The sequence below is a fragment of the Babylonia areolata genome, chromosome 26 (assembly GCF_041734735.1).
Source record: "Babylonia areolata isolate BAREFJ2019XMU chromosome 26, ASM4173473v1, whole genome shotgun sequence".
In the NCBI taxonomy this organism is placed as follows: Eukaryota; Metazoa; Mollusca; class Gastropoda; order Neogastropoda; family Buccinidae; genus Babylonia; species Babylonia areolata.
The window spans coordinates 34,950,472-34,970,471 of NC_134901.1; the positions used below are offsets into that span (position 1 = coordinate 34,950,472).

At 42.3% G+C, this 20,000-nt stretch overlaps 2 protein-coding genes across 3 annotated transcripts in view; both read left to right on the forward strand.

Annotated features, from left to right (window-relative positions):
- LOC143300300 (uncharacterized) overlaps nt 1–8,961 on the forward strand; it is a 9,979-nt gene extending 1,018 nt beyond the window's left edge. The window contains exons 2-7 of the mRNA XM_076613897.1: nt 3,876–4,044; nt 5,124–5,218; nt 5,858–6,002; nt 6,763–6,845; nt 7,821–7,992; nt 8,843–8,961. Of these exons, the coding sequence (XP_076470012.1) occupies nt 3,876–4,044; nt 5,124–5,218; nt 5,858–6,002; nt 6,763–6,845; nt 7,821–7,992; nt 8,843–8,961 (783 nt within the window). The remainder of the gene's footprint in view (nt 1–3,875; nt 4,045–5,123; nt 5,219–5,857; nt 6,003–6,762; nt 6,846–7,820; nt 7,993–8,842) is intronic.
- Nucleotides 8,962–13,177: 4,216 nt separating this feature from the next.
- LOC143300739 (mRNA (2'-O-methyladenosine-N(6)-)-methyltransferase-like) overlaps nt 13,178–20,000 on the forward strand; it is a 32,236-nt gene continuing 25,413 nt past the window's right edge. For both annotated transcript variants that reach the window (XM_076614632.1, XM_076614633.1), the window contains exons 1-5: nt 13,178–13,429; nt 16,996–17,315; nt 18,459–18,661; nt 19,079–19,233; nt 19,986–20,000. The exon at nt 19,986–20,000 is cut by the window's right edge and continues 217 nt beyond it. In XM_076614632.1, the coding sequence (XP_076470747.1) occupies nt 17,040–17,315; nt 18,459–18,661; nt 19,079–19,233; nt 19,986–20,000 (649 nt within the window). In that variant the 5' untranslated portion in view covers nt 13,178–13,429; nt 16,996–17,039. The remainder of the gene's footprint in view (nt 13,430–16,995; nt 17,316–18,458; nt 18,662–19,078; nt 19,234–19,985) is intronic.

Here is a 20,000-nt window from a genome sequence, read left to right on the forward strand (position 1 = left end):
CCTTCCGTCACAGCTGAAGTGATGGACAGATAGATAGATAGATAGATAGATAGATAGATAGACAGACAGACAGACTCATAGATAGACAGATAGATAGATAGACTGACTGACTGATAGATAGATTAATTGATAGAAAGATGGATAGTTAGACAGATATATAGATAAAGAGAGAGAGAGAGAGAGAGAGAGAGAGAGAGAGAGAGAGAGAGAGAGAGAGAGAGTGCGAATGCAAATGCGAATGCGAATGCGAATGTGAACGGTTTATTCGTCAGGCCTAGGCCCTTTATGAAGGAATAAGTGAGCAAATACTGTTACCAATATATATATACGAGGGTCATTCAATAAATAAGGTGAATTTTTCGGTATAAGGACTTCTAATACAGATAGAAGCTTACTTTTTTTTAAAATTTTTCAACGTAGTCTCCCAGCGCTGTCAGACACTTTTCCCATCTGTGCACAAGCTTCCGTATTCCCTCAGCGTAAAAATCTTTGGACTGATGTCTCAGCCAGTCGCTCACAACACTTTTGACTTCATCGTCACTTTCAAACTTCGTGTCTCTCGTGAACGCTTTCAAGGGACCAAACAGGTGAAAGTCTGAAGGGGCAAGGTCTGGGCTGTAAGGGGGATGAGGGAGCAGTTCCCAGCCCTCCTCTGTTTGTGCTCTGGAGTAAGCATCTTTGGCACCCACCGGCAGCTGACCTTCGAGTAGCCAAGGTCATCATGGACAATTTTGTGTGCTGTCCCAACAGATAAGCTCAAAGTCCTTGCAATGTCATCCACTGTCACCCTTCTGTCAGACTGAATGAGGTCATTGACTGATTCGATCACCTCAGGAGACCTCACTTCTGTAGGCCTTCCAGGCCTGTCTTCATCCTGAACACTGCTCCGTCCTTCTTTAAACAATTTAGCCCACTTGTAGACATTTTTTCGGCTGAAACATGTGGCACCATACACAGTTGACATTCTCCTATGAATTTCAACTGGTTTGCACCCTTCAGCAACCAAAAACTTGATAACTGACCGCTGTTCAATCCTGGAGCATGCTTCTTGGTCGGCCATCTTTGTTAATCGCCAAAACTCTCAAAGTTTTTTTTAATCTGCAAAACAAATTAAATCCATGTGAAAAAGAAGTAAAACAAAAAAAAGAAAGAAAAAAAGTAAGCTTCTATCTGTATTAGAAGTCCTTATACCGAAAAATTCACCTTGTTTATTGAATGACCCTCGTATGTATATATATATATATATATATATATATGTGTGTGTGTGTGTGTGTGTGTGTGTGTGTGTGTGTGTGTGTGTGTATACATATTACAACAAACAGTTAATCTGACAATAAATGGTTTCAGTCAGTGTATACATATTCGAAAACAAAATCACATTTAACCAAATCGCACAAGAGTTGAGAAACAAGAAACAATAGTTCATGACATACTACGAGGTTACAATTTAGAAAGAGCCGGTGAGTGAGAGTGAGAGAGAGACACACACACACAGAGAAAGAGAGAGACAGACACAGACAGACAGACAGACAAAGAGGTTTTGTTGTTGTTTAATTGTGTGTCGGTGCATTGTTATTTTCCGAGAGAACAAGAGAAGATAAAATTATTTATACCAAAGGACGACAGATGCGTAGTGAAGTGCTTCTTCTTTTTTTTCCTTTCCTTTCTTTTTTTTTTTTTTTTTTTGGTTTGTTTGTTTCATTTCGTCCCCGCCAGAAATATAGTCTACTATACAACATACTAAATGTTAAAGGCGTAAACATGGTGATGACTAACTATAAAGACGGAGAGAGAGAGGGAGAGAGAGAGAGAGAGAGAGGTGATGACTATGATGAGAGAGGGAGAGAGAGAGAGAGAGAGGTGATGACTATGATGAGAGAGGGAGAGAGAGGTGATGACTATGATGAGAGAGAGAGAGAGAGGTGATGACTATGATGAGAGAGGGAGAGAGAGGTGATGACTATGATGAGAGAGGGAGAGAGAGAGAATGGTGATGACTATGATGAGAGAGGGAGAGAGAGGTGATGACTATGGTGAGAGAGGGAGAGAGAGAGGGAGAGAGAGCATGGTGATGACTATGATGAGAGAGAGGGAGAGAGAGAATGGTGATGACTATGATGAGAGAGAGAGAGAGGGGGGGAGAGAGAGAGCATGGTGATGACTATGATGAGAGAGGGAGAGAGAGAGAGAATGGTGATGACTATGATGAGAGAGAGGGAGAGAGGTGATGACTATGATGAGAGAGAGGGAGAGAGAGAGGGAGAGAGAGAATGGTGATGACTATGATGAGAGAGAGAGAAAGAGAGAGAGAGAGAATGGTGATGATTAACTATGATGAGAGAGAGAGATAAAGAGAGAGAGAGAGAGGGGTGATGACTATGATGAGAGAGAGGGAGAGAGAGAGAGAGAGAATGGTGATGACTATGATGAAAGAGAGGGAGAGAGAGAGAGAGAGAGAGAGAGAGAGAGAGAGAATGGTGATGACTATGATGAAAGAGAGGGAGAGAGAGAGAGAGAGAGAGAGAGAGAATGGTGATGACTATGATGAGAGAGAGAGAGGCTGTGTGTGTATTGTATTGTATTGCATTGCTTTGCATTGTATTGTATTGTGCTGTGTTGTGTTGTATTGTGTTGTATTGTATTGCATTGTATTGCATTGCATTGTATTGTATTGTGTTGTGCTGTATTGTATTGCATTGCATTGCATTGTATTTAATTGTATTGTGCTGTTTTGTATCGTATTCTATTGCATTGCATTGTGCTGTGCTGTGCTGTATTTGCATTGTGTTGCATTACATTGCATTACTTCATTACTTTTCTGTGGCAAAAAGATTTCCCCGAGAGAAACTCGGGAGGATGCTTTCTCCGTGGAGAGAGCGCGTCGCCACGACACTGAACAGTGCCACCATCACCACCACCACCCTCCCCCACACCCCTCCCCCTCACCTACACCCACCCTACCAGACGTTTTTTTTTGCTTTTTCCTGTGTGCAAGTGTATTATGTTTCAATATCAAGCTGGACTTTCCTACAGAATGTTCCAGAGACAACCCTCTTGTTACCACGGGCGCTAAGTACATGCTGCACACCGGACCTCGGTTTATCGTCTCATCCGAATGGCTAGCGTCCAGACCACCACTCCTGGTCTCAGTAGTGGAGGAGGAGGAGGAGGAGGAGAAGGGAGAAAATGCTTGCGAGTTTGGGATTCGATCCTACATCATGAGAGTCTCTCGCTTCTTTTGGCGTGGCGTTGGAATAGAATAGGATGGAATTGTAATGCATTCTAATGTATTTTGTTTTACTGTTGTTACTCTTTTGTCACAACAGATTTCTTTGTGTGAAATTCGTGCTCCTCTCCCCAGGGAAAGCACCTCGCTACAATGGGAGCGCCACCCCCACCCCCCTCCCCTTTTTTTCTGCTTGAAATTATATATGTTTTTGCTATCGAAGTGGATTTTTCTACAGAAAATTCCATGGACAACACTTTTGTTTCCGTGGGTTCTTTTACATGCGCTAAGTGCATGCTGCACACGGGCCGGACCTCGGTTTATCGTCTCATCCGAATGACTAGCGTCCAGACCACCACTTATGGTCTCAGTAGTGAAGGAGGAGAAAATACTGACGACCGTCGGATTCGAACCAGTGCGCTCACGGCAAATTCTTTCGCTTCCTTGGTGGACGCGTTACCACTTGACCAACACTCCACTGAATAAAACAGAACAGAATAGAATATGTCTTATTTATCAAGTGTACTGGGGTCACAAGGAATATTAGGGGCGGTTGCGGTGTGCAGGGGGAGATAGTGGTACATTAAAGGTACAAACACGAGAATCACCCACTCCACAAACAACTGCACTCTCACATGCAATGCTTCAGATCAGCTTGCTCCACCTGGTGCCTCCCTTGGTGCAGTTCCTGGCCAGGGACCCAGAGGTCCTGAAGCACGACATCTCCAGTGTGCGGAAAATCCTGTCTGCTGCCAGCCCTCTGCCCGCCACCTGCAGTGCTGAGCTGTCTGCTCGCTCTGATGCCCTGCTCGTTCAAGGTGCTACTACTTCTACTACTACAGTTGCTGCTACTACTACTGTTGCTGCCGCTGTTGCTGCTACTATAACTGTTGGTGTTGCTGTTGTTGCAGCTGCTGCTACTACTACTGTTGCTACTGCTGCTGCTACTACTGTTGCTGCTGCTGTTGTTGTTGCTGTTGCTGCTGCTGCTTCTTCCTCTGCTTTTTCTTCTTCTGCGTTCTTGGACTGCAACTCTCACGTTCACTCGTCTGTATAAGTTGGCTTTCACGTGCATCAGTGACTTTTTATTTTCATCCCCTGCCAAGTAGGCAGCCTTACTCCGTTTTCGGAGGGGGTGGGGGGGGGGGGGCGGTTGCCTGCTGGGTATGTTCTTGTTTCCACAACTTAGTTGACCCCACCGAACTCTGACGGGGCGGGATTACAGACAGGATCTTTAACGCGCGTGATTGATCTTCTGCATTAGTGGCACGCACGTGAGGTGGTTCAGGCGCGTTTGCCGGCCGCAGGTCTGCACATTTGGTTAACCTGGGAAATCGGACAACAACAACAACAACAACAGCTACAACAACAACAAAAAAAAGCCCCAACAATATAAAAAAAGAAAAGAAAACACAACACCTTCACCCTTCACTCACCGGGTGCGTCCAATCCGGGAATCGAACTCGGGGAGCTCGGGCTGCGGGGAGTCCAGCGCTCTAAGCATTCGGCAAGCGCACCCATCACATCAGTTCAGCTCTCACTTCAGCGTCAGTTTCCAGGAGGCGTCAGAGTGATGCGAACGTCACTTCCTCCTTCTTAGTGCCTTCAGTTCCTGCTGGATTGACGTTATAGTGAGAAGAACGAACACACACACACACACACACACACACACAGAGGTACACAGTGTGTGTGTGTGTGTGTGTGTGTGTGTGTGTGCTTTCGCGCGTGTGTCAAAATGCTTGAGAGAGAGAGAGAGAGAGTGTGTGTGTAGACACAAGGAGGAGATGCTCACACTGACGTGGATCGTCCACAGACAAATATAGAAAAAAAAAAAAAAAAAAAAAAAGTAAATATATATCTGAGTGAGATCGTCACGTCAGACTCCTTCCTGTTGCAGCTCTGGGCATGACGGAGACGTTCGTAACTCACTGCGACAGCCCGCCAATCAAACGCGGCACAGTCGGTCACGTGATCAGCTCCACGGAAGGCAAGGTCAGTTTCTCAGTCGGCCCACTCTTACCCCCGCGTTCCTCACCATTCCCATCCCCCTCCATTCCTCTTTTTCATCTTCCTCTTCTCTCACCCTCACAGAACGAACGCGCGCGCGCGCGCGCGCGCACACACACACACACACACACACACACACACACACACACACACAAACAAAGCAACAACAACAACAACAACAACAACAAAAACTCCAAACAAACAAACAAAAAAATGACAGCACTAAAGAGGGAACTTTGTTGACAGAACACCTGTATAGCTAAATGACTGCCTTGTAATGATTTCTTCTGCTTGTGACAATAATAATAATAACAATTTTTATCATTATTGTTATAACATTTTTGTTGTTGTTATCATTATACTGTTGTTATTATTATTACTCGTATCATTAGTAGTAGTAGTTGTAGTAGTAGTAATTCATAAATGAAATAAAATATAAATGGTGGTCTCTGAAGACGTTGTACTGTACAGCTCCCCCTAGAGTTCCTTATCACAGTAATTCATACATAAAATAAAATAAAATATAAATGAGGAGTGAGACGACAACAACGATGACGACGATAACGACGATGATGACGACGACGACGACTGACAAGGATCATCACTACGTGTGTGTCTCATCAGATCGTGGACTTGGACACGGGGAAGGCGTTGGGCCGGGGACAGACGGGCGAACTGCACGTGCGAGGCCCGCAGACGATGAAAGGCTACCTCCACGACCCCCAGGCCACCAGTGACGTCATCCTGGATGGCGGCTGGCTGCGCACTGGTGAGGAGGACCCCATTGTTCTAAAAATAGGTGGATAGCGCATGCCTTCTTTGAGCCCCTTTGCTAACCGAAGTCAGCGGAAGTGTACAATCAGCCATTTTGCTACTCGTGTCAGCACACCGCGAAGCGTTAACTGCATAACTGCATATAATTATGTAGCCGAGCGCTCAGCTGGCTTCACGACAAGCTTTCACTTGCTCGCGGCGTTGCTGACATTCCTGTGTGTGCCTCCACAGCAAATTTGCGCCACGTGTCACTGCACTTTTTTCCTGTAAAAATGTTGGCAAAGAAACTATGTGCAGATTCCAGTCAAGACACAACATTTGGTATGTCGTGAGGGCAAGCATAACACGATTTCATCGAAGATACACGGTTTCAGTTCTGAAATTACTACCCGTTAGCAGACGACTTCTCAACGGGACTGACGGCCGGATACGAGTAACAGTATGGCGTCCAGTTGGCTTCAGCTTTCCTGGCCAATGAGCTATCCATCTATTTTTAAAAGCAGTGAGAGGACCCCCACTCCGCTCCGATCCACGGACGTGGCTTTTTTTTCGCTGACCTTGTATTGTATTGTATTGTATTGTATTGCATTGTATTGTATTGTATTGTATTGTACTGTATTCTATTGCATTTTATTACTCTTTTTTTTCTTTTTTCTTTTTTTTTTAATCACAACAGACTTCTCTGCAGGTTATTTCCTCTCTTGGTGCGTGGTTCTCTTGAATCGTGCTGATTCTTGTTTCGTTTTGTTTTGAAGGTGACCTGGGTCACTATGACGAGGAGGGATACCTGACCATCACTGACCGTCTCAAGGAAGTCATCAAGTACAAAGGTTTCCAGGTCAGCCCCTCCCTCGCCCCCCCCCCCCCCCCCCCACCTCTTCCGACCCCCATTCGATCACCCACTCGCACATAAGTTATCCACGTTATCTCACGGGGTCATGGCATAGTGCTTCGTATGGAGACATCATGAAAACTTGAAGAGAGTGGTATGATGTCAGGACACACATACACACACAGAGACATACGCACACACAGACACACACACGGACACACGCACACAGACACACACACAAACACACATAAACACAGACACACACACAGACACACACAATCACAACACACACACATACACACACGCGCGCGCACACACAAGCACACACACACACACACACACACACACACACACACACCCCGCCTACATGGCGGGGTAAATAAACAAAACGGTCATGCACGCAAAATGTTACATGTCTGTATGTACGCGTGCAATCTGATTGAATGAAGCAGGAAACGAATGATGAGCGCCCGCCCAATGGCAACCGTAGGTCGGCTCTACCCAGGTAGGCAACCTGTTGCGTAAGTGACCCCGAGTTTGTAAAGCGCTTAGAGCTTGGTCTCCGAACGAGGATTTATAGTTGTATTCGTATTACTCTTTTTTGTCACGACATTTTTCTCTGTGTGAAATTCGGGCTGCTCTCCCCAGGGAGAAGGCATCGGTACACTGACAACGCCACCCTTTATTTTGTTTTTTTCCCGCCTGCAAAGGGAGAACCATTTTGTTGCCTAGGTTCTTTTACGTGCGCTAAATGCATGATGCACACGGGACCTCGGTTTATCGTCTCATCCGAATGACTAGCTTCCAGACCACCACTCAAGGTCTCACTAGTAGAGGATGAGAAAATACTGGCGGCTGCCGGTGTAATTCGAACCATGCACTGCGCTCAGATTCTCTTGCTTCTAAGGCGGACGCGTTACCTCTAGGCCAACACTCCAATAATGCAAGGATAAGTATCCATATCATCTATCATCTTGGCAGGTCGCCCCGTCCCAGCTGGAGGCCTTGCTGAAGACCCACCCACACGTAGCGGACGTGGTGGTGCTGGGCATGGACGACCCAGAGGCCGGAGAGCTGCCCACGGCCTTCATCGTGCCAAAGGCGGGCGCCACCTCCAGCTTCTCTCAGACCGACGTCCTCAATTTCCTGCATAGTGAGTGGAACGCTTCGGGGGGAAGGGGGAGGAGGGAGTGGGGCTGGGGGGGGGGGGGGGGGGGCGGGGGGGGGGGGGGGGGGGGCAATAGAAAAGGGTATGTATCTTAACATCCCAAAAGAAACGAGACCATGCTTGCATTATCGAACAATGGAAGATGAGCATAATTTCTAACATAACTGCAAACTATGCAAAGAAATTAGAGAGAAAAAAACAACAACAAAAAAAACAACGAACCAAGTCGGCCAACCAAACAAAAAACCTGCAAACAGTGACAAGGAACAGAGGTTTATTACAAAGGTAATTGACTAGAACATTGGGGTAATTGACCAGAACATTAGTTTGTGATGCAGGTAAATGACAAGAGCATTGGTTTCTGACAGAGGTAATTGACAAAAACATTGGTTTGTGATGCAAGTAATTGACCAGAACATTGGTTTGTGATGCAAGTAGTTGACCAGAACATTGGTTTGTGATGCAAGTAATTGACCAGAACATTGGTTTGTGACGCATATAATTGACCAGAACATTGGTTTGTGACGCATATATTTGACCAGACTATTGGTTTGCGACAAAAAACATCGGTTTGTGACGCAGGTAAATGACAAGAATATTGGTTTGTGCCACAGGTCGTTGACAAGAACATTGGTTTATGACACGGGTAATTGACAAGAACTATGGTGACACAGGTAATTGAACAGAACATTAGTTTGTGACACATGTAATTGACAAAAACATTGGTTTGTGACGCAGGTAGATCACAAGAACATTGGTTTGTGACGCAGGTAATCGACCAAAATACTGGTTTGTGACGCAGGTGATTGACTAAAAACATTGGTTTGTGACGCAGGTCAGGTGGCCCCCCACAAGAAGCTGCGAGGGGGCATCAAGGTGGTGGACAGCATCCCCAAAGACCCCAGCGGCAAGGTCCGACGCCGAGAGCTGAAGCAGAGCTTTACCACCCGCTGATGATAGAAACAGGATGCAGACAGAGGCAGGGGAGGGAACCGCTAATCTGAAAACAGAATGTATCTTCAGATCAATGACAGCACTCCATGAACACAAGACAAGACAAGACAAGGCAAGATAAGATAGGATAAGATAAGATAAGATACGACAGGACGAGACGAGACGATAATTTATTACGTGATAAGATGAGATAATGATATGGATACTAATATAGCTCCTTTCCTCGGTTGGAGACCAAGCTGAAAGCGCTTTACAAACTTTAAGTCATTTGCAGAACAGGCTGCCTACCTGGGTTGACCCGACTGACGGCTAAGATAAGATAAGGATACCTTTATTGTCTGCTGAAGAGAAATTGCAGTACATGCGACAAAACAAAGGTAAAAAAAAAAAGTACCCAGTGCACGCACACACACACACACACACACACACACATACAGAGGGTGAGGAGTGAGGGTGTCCACATATTCAAAACTCTAGAAACATGTTAATCTTGTACCTCATAGCTCCAATGATTTCATTGTCATATTTGACCCAGAATTTTTCGGTGACAGAAAAGAGTAGGGTGTGGTGCATTTTCAAAGTAATGAAATTATTTCCTCGATCAATGGTATTCAAGCTGTCAGAGTTGCAATAGCAGTTGGTTCGTTTCTCTTTGATTTGTCTTGATTACGGTGTTCAGTCAGTCTCCAGAGAGAGCATGGTTGTCGGTGATAATTTGCTACCTTTATTATCATTTTAATTATTATTATTAGATAGTGGCAGCGTGAGTTGGATGATATGCCTTAAGGTTTCCCTGCAGGGTTCGGCATCTTGCTAGTGGCCGCTGAACTTTCCCTGGCTGGCCGGCAGGTCCTTTAATTTAATTCATTATTGTTTTTCTTCTGCACGTTTTTAAGATGGCCTTTTTGGCAACTGTTTCCAGGTTCATTCGAAGACTCGTTGCGAAAATGACCATACTTGTCATTGTTCGTTTGCCCTCGGCTTCTCCGATTGCCGCCTTCTCGCAGTCTGTCTCCGGCAAGCATGGTTCCTTGGTGTGTTTACTGACAATCATCAGTCATCATCACACACACTGACACACAAACACACACACACACACCGTGGCACCACACATACATCGGCACACACACACACACACTGACTATTTTGTTAAAAAAAACAAAAAAAACAACAACCCAAAAACAACAAGAAGAACTGGCGAATACAGAACCGGACTAACCATATTTACTTGAAGGATATCTTGATTCTATTTTAAACAAGAAAAAAAAGAAAGAAAAAAGTCACTCTGCAAGTAAAAAATATCCTGCCGTGATTGTAATAGAAAAGGGTATCTATTCTAACATCCCAAAAAGAAATGAGACCGTGCCTGCAATGTCAAACAATGGAAGATTAATATAATTTCTTAGATGCAAAAGATTTGAGAAAAAACCATGCATACACAAAAAATACCTCCCAAATACTATCAAACCGTGTCAGCTGATAAATAAATGAAGACAAGCCTGTGAGTATTTTTGGAAAATTTGTTTATTACTGCTGTCCCGGCAAAATGTCATTGCAAGGATAACTATATGTCAGTTTCTTGCACGATGATGTTTTATTTATTGTTAACTTGCGTTTGTGTGTGCGGTGTGGGAGTAACTACGTATGTGTCTTAACAAACCTTGTCAAAATTTAATTGACAAATAAAATTGGTACTGATTATGATTCAGATTCTGATTTTGATTCTGATTCACACACACACACACACACACACACACACACACACACACACACACACCCCGTGACGGACACACACACGCGCGCGCGACGAAAAACAAAAACAAAAAACCCAAGGCATACACACACACGCGCGCGCGCACGCACGTACGCACACACACACAAAAATTCTGTCTGTCTATCTATACACACACTCTCTCTCTCTCTCTCTCTCTCTCTCTCTCTCTCTCTCTCTCTCTCTCTTTCTCTCTCTCTCTGTGCTACATGATTTATCTGATCAGCTCGGTTTTCTTGGGAGTGGGGGTGGAGAGGGGAATACGCTGTGAATGAATGCTGACAGAGTAGCGGTCAGAAAAACAAGCCCCCAATGGAGTGGGGACTGGACTGGAGGGGGGTGGGTGTGTGTGATTTTGGTCCTTTGCCCAACCCCCCCCCCCCCCCCCCTTTCCCCCCTTCGAACACACATAGGTTACAAAACCAGGAGGGTTCGTGACTTTGAGTGGTGTGTTAATTTTTTTCTCTATGTCAGTTTCACTTTTTTTTCTATCTATATTTGCATGCTTACTTTAAAAATAAAAAAAAATCATATGGGTTTATTTTCCTATTCATTTTTTTTTTTAAATTCTCAAGTCCTGACTAAACGCGTTGGGTTACGCTGCTGGTCAGTACGTATCTGTTAGCAGACGTTGTGCCTGTAGCATACATGGATTGCCCGAACGCAGTGACACCCCCTTGAGTAACTGAACTGAATTCTCTCTCTCTCTCTCTCTCTCTCTCTCTCTCTCTCAGTTTTTAAGAGTTTAATTTTCCCCCTCTTGTATGTATTTCTACTCACACCATGCTTTGGTATGTTTAGTATTGTGTAGTGTGACCGGATGTAAAAGAAAAAAAAAGAAAAAGCAACAAATAAACAAAACAAACAAAACAAAACAAAAAAACAACAACAACAAAACAAAACAAAACAAAAAACAAAAAAAACAAAAACAAACAAAAACAAACAAACAAAACAAAACAAAAACAACAACATCAACAACAAAAAACAAACCAAAAACAAAAATAATAATAAATAATAATAATAATGGTATTTATATAGCGCTGAATCTTGTGCAGAGACAAATCGGCAAAGCGCTTTCGCACCGCGGCAGTCATTCACACACATGCATAACTCTAAAACTGGAGAAACTAAAGACATGGAAGAGGCAGGGAAGGGAGGCTATTTTGGGAAAAGGTGGGTTTTAAGGCCAGACTTGAAAGAGCTGAGTGTGGTGACTTGACGAAGCGAAAGAGGAAGTTCATTCCAATTGCAAGGTCCAGAGAAAGAACGGCGGCCAACAGTCGAGTGTTTGAATCTGGGTATGTGTAAACAGAGTGGATCCGAAGCCGATCGTAGTGAGCGAGATGGAGTGTATGAGGTGGAAAACACACACAAAAAACAACAACAACAACAAAACAACAACAAACAAACAAACAAACAAAAAACAAAAAACAACAACAAAACAACAACAACAGACCAGTGCTTATCTATTATCCTCGAAATAAAGAATTTTGTCTTGTCTTGTCAAGATAGTGGCAATAGCAATTGTATAAGTGATACTGGTGTTGGAAGTAGTCATCAGTTGCAGTATTATTATGCAGGTGTCATACGTGGATTTTAGTGACAGTAACAACAATGTGGTTTTAGTTATTCGGTTGTCAATACTGATGAGATATTTCTCTCCTCCCTCCCTCTCTCTCTCTTTGAAAACACAATGCACTGGGCCAGCCAGCCACAGATTCTGAGAAATCCTCGTGGAGTGATGGCCTAGAGGTAACGCGTTCGCCTAGGAAGTGAGAGAATCTGAACGCGCTGCTTCCGAATCACGGCTCAGCCGCAGATATTTTCTCCCCCTCCACTAGACCTTGAGTGGTGGTCTGGACGCTAGTTATTCTGATGAGACGATAAACCGAGGTCCCGTGTGCAGCATGCACTTAGCGCACGTAAAAGAACCCACGGCAACAAATGGGTTGTTCCTGGCAAAATTCTGTAGAAAAAATCCACTCGATTGGAAAAAACAAATAAAACTGCACGCAGGAAAAAATACAAAAAAAAAAAAAAAGGGTGGCGCTGTAGTGTAGCTCTTTCCTGGACAGAGTAGCTCGAATTTCACACAGAGAAATCTGTTGTGATAAAAAGAAATACAAATACAAGTACAAATCAGTTATCGACACGTTTTGTTTTGCTTTTTTTTTTTTTTTTTTTTTTTTAGTACCACGTGACTCAGGTGGTATAGATCACGTGATTATCCGGGTACTCTCACATAAATTATTATTTTATTGAAGAAATTAAGGAAATCGCGCACTGTGGTTTATCTAGAGATACTGATGATTATAAGAGCTCGATTAGAATGCACGCTGTTATCAAAATAATTGCACGGGAGACTGAATAAATCAAACATTGGGTCAAACTTGTGTTCACGATCCATCGTTTTTATTATACCCACACTGCCACAGGCAGCCAAGATGGCGACGCGTCTGGACTGAGCTACGTCCATAGTCAGGAAAATTGTTTTTAAACCAGTTCTGAGGCTTGCAAGAAAATCGATTTCTCCATCATATTTTAGATAAGCCTCTTTTAAGTGAGCATATGACGTATTGAGTTATTATTCGACGTCAGAAATGAATACCAGGATTTTTTTGCGATCTCACTGATATCCGGGATTTTAGTTGTCCGCTTCCAAGACTAGCCCTGATCGAATTTCTGAAAAATTCCGCGGTGAGTGTCATCGTGAGAATATTCCAGTGAAATTCCAAACATATATGCACAATACAAGAAGTTTATTTTGGAGATGTAGTAGAATTTTCAGTCATGATTTTGCTTTGCATTTTGGATGTTAGGCCTCTTTTGAACTTCCTACCTCCATGCTCACAATCACATCGAGTATGTTATGTCGGGGGCAAATTAACGTGCAAAATGTACAAAGCAGTTGTGTTGAATTTTCACAGGTATTAAAAAAGAATCTACTGTCTAGTCCGTGTCCAGCAATATTAACAGTCTCAGTATTACAAATACAGAATAGGCTGGGCTTGGTAGTAAAGAAGCGGGAACAATTTTTGTTTTGGTTTATGTACTTTGTGTGGACGATTTTGTATACACACAAATCCTCTGATCTTTGGGATTTAGTGTACAAACCACCAGAATTATTGGTAAGAAAAACTAACATGGATATTATTATTAGGCCCTTGTGACTTGGATAGGAAAACTGCAGCCAACATTGATTAAAAAAAAAAAAAAAAAAAATCCACACCCTTCCCTACTTCCCAATGACTGAACCAGTTCAGCTGGGACAAGTGACCTTTGCTTATAGTCAATAAACAGAATAAACCAAAAAGAAGTAAATGTTTGGGGATTTGCAAAGGGGGGGTATGGCTGTTTTTCTTGTCAGGATGAATGCAGAATTTCCCCCTTTTAAAAATGTGACGCTACAGTGGCTGCACCACTGAATAGTTTTCAGTGTTTGTATAATATATATATTGGGCTAAGTGACAGGAAAAACAACTTTCCTTTCTCCTGGACAAATCTGGTAAAGTGGTACACATACAAAGTCACAGGGTAGATAAAGAGTGAGAGATGTGGAAGTTCGATGTGTTGATGTTATTGTTGTCATTTGGCTGGTCATAAGAGGTAAACATTGGTGACAATGTTAACTCTTTAGGGGCAATCAAGAATGAAGCAAACTGTTAAGCTTCAAGAGTATAGAGATATTATTGAAGTCAGTCATGATTTGAAGGCTGCATATTGACGTAAAATGGGTAAATTTGGCTGATTTTTCTGAGTCGCAATTTTATTGATTCATGAGTTCATCCATAAGAAAAAAGGATTGTGACAATGGTAAAAACATTCACCCCATCTTTTGTCAAACTCATTCACAGATTTGATTGAATAAGTGGATGAAACAAGCAAGCCATTTCCTTTCTCCATTCCCCATCAACTGTTCGTTCATGTGTGGAATAAAGAATGTTTCTGACTTTATCATTCTTTTACTCTTCCCCAGATTTCACAAGCAGAAAAGCAGTCATACACACATTTTTATCACTGCCCCAAATTTCACAAGAAGAGCAGTTATACACACAATTTTATCTCTGAAACTTGTCCATGTATAGACACATAATTTAATTTAAAACATCACAGGAGCATGCATTCTCAATAAGTATATATAGATATGATTAAAAGAATGTTAGGAATTCATGAAATGGTAGAATATGCTTATAAAATAAATTTTAATGAGAGGATTGGGGAGAAGTGGGTTTGGAGGAGGATAATGTGGGTTACTGAAACAAGTATATTAGGGTTCATAGGTTTTTGAGGGGCAGTAGTGGAAATTATCTTCATATGTATATTATATAGTGTTCATCAGATTTGTGTTACCTTTAGATGGATGGAAATAATTGCATGAGCCAGACACCCTGCATTCAGTGGTACACAGAACAAGGCACTGAGTGCATGTTAATTTACTTTAGACGTCAGTAATCCATTAGATGTGGAGACAGTCTATTCAACTCCAAATTTGTAGTATACAAAATGCATTTATTACATTTGATTATAATATGGGAAGTGACATTAATATCAAAATTAACCATTGACAACTTGAAGGGAAGGGAGGTAATGTGCTTGACCTGCAACATAGTTCAAGTACTTCAACAAGTAATAAACTGGGACATATAGAGAAAAGAAAATCAAGGTATTCCTTGTGCAATGCAGATGGTTTTATGTTTTATCAAGACATTACAATCCTGTAGCTGGCATTAAAAATAGAAAGCCTGTATCATTCTGATCAAATTTGGGATTAAGTACATCATTTCACATGTTCTTCCATGGCATCAGAACCATTCGAGTGGGAAAACAGGCACATAAGTCAAGACAAAGCCACAGTATTTTTCCACATTTATGGCAGAGGCATACATTCCTTATTTCATTCTACCTTTCATCATCTCACACAGACCAGGAATCTTAAACATTTCTAAAGAGCACAATACTGGTATTTTTCCCTTTAAAATTATTATTATTATTATTTATTTTTTTTACTAAGGAGGTAAAAATGCAAAACCTCTTTTGAAGATGATCATTCATTTAGTATGTACTTGCTCCAAGTCACAGCTCTCTCCACAATTTGACCAGTAATAGGAGATAACTTGCTGTGGCTTGAAATATGCCACAACAAAGGGTGCTTCAGCTATTTTGACATCAACGGAGACCATCAGTAATGATGAAACAGAAGTAAAACTCAATACTCTAAGCTGTCCACTTGTAGATTTGTTGAACTGAATATTACCAGAAATGAAATTAGGCACAGAGATAGAAATATTGAAACAAGTACTGTTACTCTCAGTGAGATAAAGGAACATAACTAGGTTGTGTGCCTTTTTCTGGTTCGAGTAACATTTTGGGAGTATTTTTTCTACCAAATTTTATAGGTGTATATTTTTTGTTGCTGTTTTAGCTGGAACAATTTTACAAGGCACAATTGGTGTGTGTGTGGTGTGTTTGTTTGTTTGTTTGTTTGCAGCTTTCTAATAAAGTTCATTGAGAAAAAAAAAAAAAGAAGAAAAAAAGAAAGATTTAGAAAAAGAAAATCATGTATGCGTTGACAACTGTGAGTGCTGACTTTAACTTTTGTTTTTGGTGATGTTTCACACTCACTTTTGACAACACAAGTTATTAGAAGAACAGTTATTTTCATTTTGGCTTGTACCACAAATGGAGATCACAACTTTTTCAATGTTAGCCTTAGTTCAATTTGGTAATCTGAAGAAATTTGTGTCAGCTTTTATTAGTATAAGTTGACAGAATATTCTGTACATGGTTCAATTCCATGTAAAATTACAGTCCCATAAAGAAAGGCAAAACAAAGGTCAAATAAATCCAAATGGGGCTCAGCCTTTCTGAAGGTCATAATAGTTTCAGTGAGGTGTCAAAGTATGTGGGCTGATTCACATCTGCTATAACTCATTTGCAGAGGGTAAAAAGGGCAGACTCCTGACCCTTGTGTAAACCCAGCTTGCATGATGGGCCTTGCGAAGCCTACTTAATGCTGCAGGAGGGAGAACGGAGAGGGCATTGGGTTTCCAAAGCAATGTAAAATGAAAATGTGTAGGTGCCAACACTGACAAAGCAAAACCAAGAGTTAAAGTTGGGGACTGAGACAGAGGGACAAGACATATGAAACAAAAGAGATCAGCCCCTGTCAAAAAAGAAAACTAGCAACAAAAACCCCAAAACAAACAAACATACAAAGAAAAACCCCAAAGTAGTATGACCATTGTTTTGTGCCTGTGTTTCAGTTGTGGAGTTGTCTTGTTGGAAGCCCTGTACTGAAGCAGCCTCAATGATGGATGGCGGTGGACAAACCGGAGCACATACGGAGCAGGAGCCCCACACTAGTACGTCAGAACTCAACATCAGCATTGGGGATGACCCTTCTGGCCGGAAGGAGGGCAGCTTTGACGAGGGCGGCAGCATTGGGCAGCACAGCCCCTCCCATGACCTTCCTGTGCCCCTGCTGCAGAAAGGCTGGCGTAAACTGTGGAGTCAGAAACACCAGCGGCCCTACTTCTACAACAAGTTCACTGCCCAGTCCATATGGGAGTACCCTGGGCTGGAGGTTGGTGTTTGTGTGTGTGTGTGTACGTGTGTGTGTCATTGAGAGCGTGTCCTTTGGTAAGTGGCTATAGGCATCTGTAACCTTCTTTACAGCCATGAGTGGGAATTCCCACTCCATAAGTGAGAATACTCTCAACTGGTGGTAGGTGTGTGTGTCTGTGTGTGTGTGTGTGTGTGTGTGTGTGCGTGTGTGCACATACATGGACAGACTTGTGTGCAGTACTTTTATTTTTAAAGGTGGAGAAGTCCATTTGGTAGTGACTGAGACACCTGTCGTTGAGTTCACATGGCACTGCAGCCACAAAACTTACCGTTAGTATAAAGATGCTTTTAATATTTTTTCAATGAAATATAGCACAATGTTTCAGTGTAACACTAATAGTCTTGGCTAGTTCTGAAAATAGTGGAAATTCAGACAGGCAGAAAATACAAAAAAACTTAGGTGTATGAAGAGCACAGGAACAGGAGTCATGATGGCTGCCGGAAAAAGAGAGTGCTAGCCAGCGGGACAAAGGGGAGGTTACCTACTTCCGGGAGGTTATCGGCCGTAGTACTTTCATTTTCTCCACATAGGCGGATAGTAGTTTGCACAGGACAGGAATGTCAGACCCCTGCCGGAGTCTGCACTAGTTGGGTCACGGTAAGTATGTTATTTAAACGTAATTTTAGTTAGAAAATTTCCTTTTCAACTGATGAAGAATAGAATTTGTTGATTATATACAGCTCACTGCACTGTACAAAAAAAAGTGTGGTGATCGATTAATTCACACTAATAACAATTTTATAGAAATGTTTGGTGTTTTAAATATCATTTGTGTTTTTTTGTGTTTGTGTTTTTAGCTTTAAAAAGTTTTTTGGTTGAAAGTGTTACTCAATTTATTTGATATCATTTGTGATGTCAGGCTTGTACATTTTCATGTCTTGTGTGTTATTTATAAATTGTGTTTTGGTGTGTGTGTGTGTGTTTTATTGTAAACTGTCATTGCATGAGTTGTAAATTATTGTAATATATGTATTTTTTAATTTTTTCCATTGGACTTTTCTCCCATTTTTAGGTCAAGGCCTAGATGCGTAAAAGCTTGTACTTGCTTCATTTTGTCTTTTCTTGTCTTGTTAATGATTCAGGATTTTTTCTGTTTGATAGGGGGACTTGGACGACCCCTTGGGAATAAAAAATTGCGACGATTCTGGTCCTGGCCCCACCCCGTCCAACCAGGATTTGCGCCTGAGTCGGGCTAGCACTGACATCCCTCCCACCACGCCGGTCACAGAGCGCAAGCGGCGCCTCAGTTCTGTGGAGGGGCCAGAGGGCAGTCCACCAGCCAAGAAACCAGCTTTTCTTGTCACGTTAGTCACTGAATGTGTTGATTTTTCTTTGAAAGTTGTACTGTAATGCAAAGCAGTAAGTGCAGAATGCTACAGTAATTGTAGTACTGTAAACACAGTACTGTACAAATCTGCAAGACTATATTAGGATATAAGTATAGAGCACAATACAAAGTAACAAAGCAAATAGCTTTGCAAAACAATACAGAATGATACAATAAAATGTATGACCCTGTGTTATATTCCAGGCTGTAGTAAAAATAACCACACCAACCAACCACTATTATAGTTTTGAGTGTAACATGTAATTGTGACTGTTAAATTCATATTCCATGCTTGGTGAAAAATATACTATTTCATCTGATATTGTGATGGAGCTTGGGCAAGCCATGTATGGATGACAGCCAGTCAGTAACAACCCCATGATGTACATTGCAGATCGTACTGGAACTTTATCATTCCTTCCAATGTGGTGATCGAGCTGCGTGAGCCTTCCACTCTGCCCTGCCCACACCCAGAGACAGAACTGCTGCGCTTTCGGCTGACACGGGATGCCCGTGCCAGCTTTGCCCACAGTCTGCAAACCAGAGAAGGTGAGTGCTGTGCTCTGCTCCTTCCTCTCAGCTGTCCATTCCTGCATGTCAGCTGGTGGTGGGTTTTTCTTTATTTTTTCTCTGTTTTGGGGCTGTCTGCAATGCCCTCGTTCACTTATGGGCTTTTATATGTGTTGCTGTATTTGATTTAGGCAGCCACAGTCCCATTTTTGGAGCTGTGCATGCATACTAGGTATGTTTTTGTTGCCATAGCCCATTGAACACTGACATGGACTACTGGATCTTTACAATACACATTTGATTTCTGCTGGGTATATACACATGAAGTGGTTTTAGGCAGGAGTAGGTGTGCACATATGTTGACATGGGAGAACGGAAGAATTGCCACCCTTAACTCACCAGATGCAGCAGGAACTCAAACTGAGGACCCTAGGATTGAAAGTTCAATGCTCTTATCACTTGGCTATGGAAATAAGTGTATTTGTTTTGTTGTCATAATGTGTCTTTATCAGTTATAAGTCTTTTTGGAAGAGAGCCAAGCTGCCTTTTGACAGATGTATTTGTATCTATTGTTCACTGTATGAGTTAACCTTGACCTGTTGCTGATGATCACTGAACAATAGAACCTGAACATGTTAGGTGTATTGCTGATTTTCACTATCATGAAAGGGGCTCTGAACCAGCCTGCCTCATGAGAGGTATATGTATGAAACTGTGATGTATGTCTAACAGCTTTTATTGATTTTTTTCCAAAGCAGACTATAAGCTGCATCTTGCTTTGATCCCCCCAGGGATTGAGGCGCCAA